Below are 5,000 nucleotides of genomic sequence, written 5' to 3' on the forward strand. Positions count from 1 at the left end.
TTTCTAACCACTGAACCATGCGCCTTCACACACGCACACACACACACACACACACACACACACACACACACACACATATATACATACATATATATATGTGCATATCTATGTATCTATATCTACATTTATGTGTGTATACACACATACATACACATACATACATACACACATACACACACACATACATACACATATCTATCTCTACATACACATACACATTTGGATTCATCCATCCTCCCGCCGCCTCTTTCATTTCGTACTGACCTTCTCCGTTGCCCCACCCGTCCGTTACAACTACCTATGACGGCAGGGATGGGCGTGCCCATAAAATTCTGGCTTGGTGATGGTGATGGTGGTATTGGTGGTGGTGGTGGCAGTAGTGATAGTGGTGTTGGTGGTGGGGATGGCGGGTGAACAGCATTTTAGACGATCCATTTCGTCATTTTTATTTTCCATAAAACTTTTTTTTTTCATTTATATTTAAATTGCAAAAACTCTTTCTTTTATCTGAAGACACCAAGTATTAAGGCGACGACAGCAGCCTTAGCAACAACAACACTTACAAGAACAACAAAAACAACAGTAACTGCAGTAGTAGCAATATCATCATCATCATCATCATCATCATCAACAAGAACAACAACAACAACACCAACAGCAACCGGCCCGGAATATTGCATGTGGTCACTCGACAAGCTAGAAATAGTAGCAAAATATCTTCTTCACTTTCTGTCTTACTATAAAAAAACCCCCAAAAAACAAACAAAAGGAAAGGGGAAAGCATTGGATAAAATACACATGGATACATAGTTTGTCTGACAAGAACAAAATCATGTGCCTTGGTCACGGATGGAATGCTTTCCATCATAAGACAAATGGATCAAAGCTGACCTGGGCCTAAACAATAATAACAACAGTATTTCGTCCTTCATCAGTTACCAACAACAAGAACAACATTAACTTCGTAACACAAATAAATCGATGACCGACACAGTAGTAATAACAATATAACAACATTAACTGTAATAACATTGTAATAACTAACACAGTAATGACAATACAATTACCTGCAAAAAAATATTGTAATGATCAACACAGAAATACTAAGAGAATAACATTAACTGTTATAATATGGTAATGACCACACACACAGCAATAACAATATAATAACATTAACTGTAATAACATTGTAAAATCTAACACTAATAAGAATACCAACTGAGATAAAATATTAATAACAACCTCAGTAATAACAATGTAATAAAACTAACTGTAATAACACTTATAATGACCAACATATAAATAACAGTATAGTAGCACAAATTGTAATAACTATGTAATAACTCTAACAGTAATAAGAAGGTAACATCTTAAAACAGACATGACACTGCAATAATGCAAACAATGTCAACAATTTAATAACCTCAAATTAGAAAAAAAAACGTAATAAAAATGGCAATAATAATTATAACAAACAATAATAGCAATAATGTAATGATGCAGCAGGTAATAACAAGCAAAACAGTAATAAAAACGTCATAATAAAACAGCAATAACAACGAAATAAACGTAAACGTAATGATTATCTAACCCAAAACTAACATTATTACTTGTAATAACTATACAAGTAATAACTGAAATAGTAATATTAATACAACTAAACAATAATGACAATTTAATGACATAAAGATTAATAATTATATAAGAACACAGTAACTAATGACAGTACAATAAACAACACTTTTAAATAACAAAATATGTAATGACCAATATAATAAGAAGGTAATAAATGTTACGGTAATAACTGAAAAGGTGATGATTATGTAACTGACCAAACAATAATAACGATGTTATGACATCAACAATATGTAAGAACATAAATGATAGCAACAATATAATGACAATATAATAACAACATTGTAATAACCATGTAATGAGTCCGACAGGAATATCAACGTAATAACGCGAACAATTATAACCATGAAACGACTCTTATAGTAATAATAATAATAATAATAATAATAATAATAATAATAATAATAATAATAATAATAACTGACACAATAATAACAATCTAATCATTTAAAAAGAACAACAACAACAACAACGATAACAACAACAATAACAAGCCTGCTCAGAGTCGCATAGACAACAACAACAACAGCAAAACCATTAAAAGTAAGAGAGGCATAAACATCACCACATCACTACGTTGAACCAATAAGAGTTTCTAGGCAGTCGGTCGATGTGTTAGAAACAGCAGTCAAATCTCCCTAAAATCACATCCTGCTGTCTTAAAAAAAATGAAGAAAACTGGAAGAAAACATGACGTGATCTCATAAGATTTATTACGGATGGGATGATCACGACTGGAACGGCTTTCATTGGGATTACCGGAAGTTAAACAACAAAGTAAATGCACCAATCGTCGAGAACGGGGCAACATCGGCACGCGCAACAACAACAACAACAGTCGGAGATGCATGAACGTCACTACACCACTGTCTTACAATTAATATAAAGAAACAGCAAACTAAAAAGAAAACAACGGATATAAGCAATAACAACAAGAACAATAACCAAGAAAACATCTGTTTGTCTACAAAAAACAAAAACAACAGTAACAACAACAACAAAAGTGGTAGCAACACTGGCATCCCTCCACCGCGACCATAACTTTCACTACTATAACCACCACCGTCACTACTACCACTACCGCAAACAACATCACCAATATTGCTAATAACTCCAACACTATCACCACCACCACCACCACCACCACCACCACTGACAATACTAACACCGCCACCGTCAGCCCCAGCACCACAGCGGCCTCTGTCACCCCCCCCTCGCTGTGGCCGCCGCACACAGTCACTGACTTGCAGCAGATGCAGTCAAAAGACTTACAGGAGATAAAAAGACCATTAAAAGGTGTTTTGATCGTTTAGAGTCTTCAGTCGTTGCTGCTTTTTGATGTAAAAGGAAAAACATGGCTACCGACATCGTAACTGCCGAACGTAAGTTAGTTTTCACAATTTCCACCATTTTGAATTCGTCTTTTTTATGCATTTGAGCAACAAGTCTTACCTTTATTTGTCTTTCTCTGTCACTCGTTTCGGTCGTTGCACTTCGGCCATACTGGGGCACCGCTTTGAAAAGTTTAAGTCGAACATATCGACTTCTACTTTTTTTTTATTTAAAAAAGTCAGGTTACGTATCCTATCGGTGTTTTTTGCCGACGAATCACTAAGTTACGGGGACGTAAATAAACTAACATCGGTTGTCAAGTGGTGGTGGGGGAACACACATAGATACTAGCATCGACACATACAATCATAAATACATACATGTGTGTGTGTGTGCGTGTCGCTGTGTGTATCATACATACACACATGTATGTATATATGTATGTGTGTGAATGTGTGTGCATATGTATATATATATATATATATATATGTTTTTATTAATTATATATATGTGTATATATATATATATATATATATATATATATGTTTTTATTAATTATATATATGTACATATATATATGTGTATATATATATACATACATGTATTCATATATGTGTGTGTGTGTGTGTTCATATATATCTATACACATACATATTCAAATATATACATACACACATGCACACATGGTACAGGACATCACAAAATACGTTAAACACAATGAGAAACGAAAACATAAAGACGAAGAAAACGAACTTTTTTTACGACACACACACATACATACATATATATACGACGGGATTCCACACAGTTTCCGTCTCCAAATTCATTCCCAAGGCATTCGTCGAGATAGGGTCGTAGTAGAAGACGCTTTCTATCACCTCGCTAATTAGGAGGAAAAAGAACAAATTCTGTTAGAAATGGTAACCAAATTTACCTCAGATTACAGACTTGAGTCTTGCTAAAAATGGGTAATGTGGTCATTGGATAATAAAGTCTTGAGGGTTATATCTAGAATACATCATTTACTACACACACACACACACACATAGATATAGATATATATATACGTATTTATACACACACACACACATATATATATAAATATATATTCCGTTGTGTCCGGGGAGAGCCATTCTCTTTTGGTGCCTTATAATTTAAAACACTCACCGGTTAAATTTCCACTCATCTCCTTCTTTATTTTTCTAAAATTTTCGTTGCGTCTTGCAAATCCAAATCCGCATTTGTTGGCCTACAGGCCTTTCTTTACCCCCAAAATGTCTAAAAACAAATCCTCCTGGGCCCTATAAGAGAACTTGGGTCTTATATTAGATGCTTTAATCCATTAAAGACATTTTTCCTGAATATACGCTGCAGAGATTTGGGTGCATTTGATACATCCATGCATCTTTTATGCCATCAATTATGATATACATTATACATGTGTATATATATATATATATATATATATATGTGTGTATGTATATATATATATATATATATATACAGAGAGAGACAGACAGACAGAGAAAGAGAAAGAGAGAAGAGGGGGATGTGATTGTGTGCATGTGTGTATGTATATATTTGTATATGTATGTGTATATATATATGAACACACACACACACATATATGAATACATGTATGTATATATATATATATATATATATATACACACACACACACACACACACACACACATATATATATATATATATATATATATATATATATATATATATATATATATATATATAGATAAATATATTTATATATGTATGTGTGTGTGTATATATATATATATAGATAAATATATTTATATATGCATGTGTGTGTGTGTGTGTGTGTATATATATATATATATATATATATATATATATATATATATATATATATATATATATATATACCTATATATGAGTGAGGGCACATAGCTTAATAGTTACGGTATTCGGCTTACGAATGAGTTCAATTCTTGTCGGCGGGTTGTGTCCTTGATCAAGACACTTTATTTCACATTTCTCGAGTCTACGCAGCT

At 33.1% G+C, this 5,000-nt stretch overlaps 1 protein-coding gene across 1 annotated transcript in view; it reads left to right on the forward strand.

Moving 5' to 3' along the window:
* Positions 1-2,792: 2,792 nt before the first annotated feature.
* Positions 2,793-5,000, forward strand: part of LOC106867298 (nuclear receptor subfamily 2 group E member 1) — a 24,696-nt gene continuing 22,488 nt past the window's right edge. Inside the window, exon 1 of the mRNA XM_089339210.1 lies at positions 2,793-3,017. Within this exon, the coding sequence (XP_089195336.1) occupies positions 2,990-3,017 (28 nt within the window). The 5' untranslated portion in view covers positions 2,793-2,989. The remainder of the gene's footprint in view (positions 3,018-5,000) is intronic.

This window comes from Octopus bimaculoides, chromosome 21, assembly GCF_046866305.1.
Source record: "Octopus bimaculoides isolate indiv1 chromosome 21, ASM4686630v1, whole genome shotgun sequence".
NCBI lineage: Eukaryota > Metazoa > Mollusca > Cephalopoda > Octopoda > Octopodidae > Octopus > Octopus bimaculoides.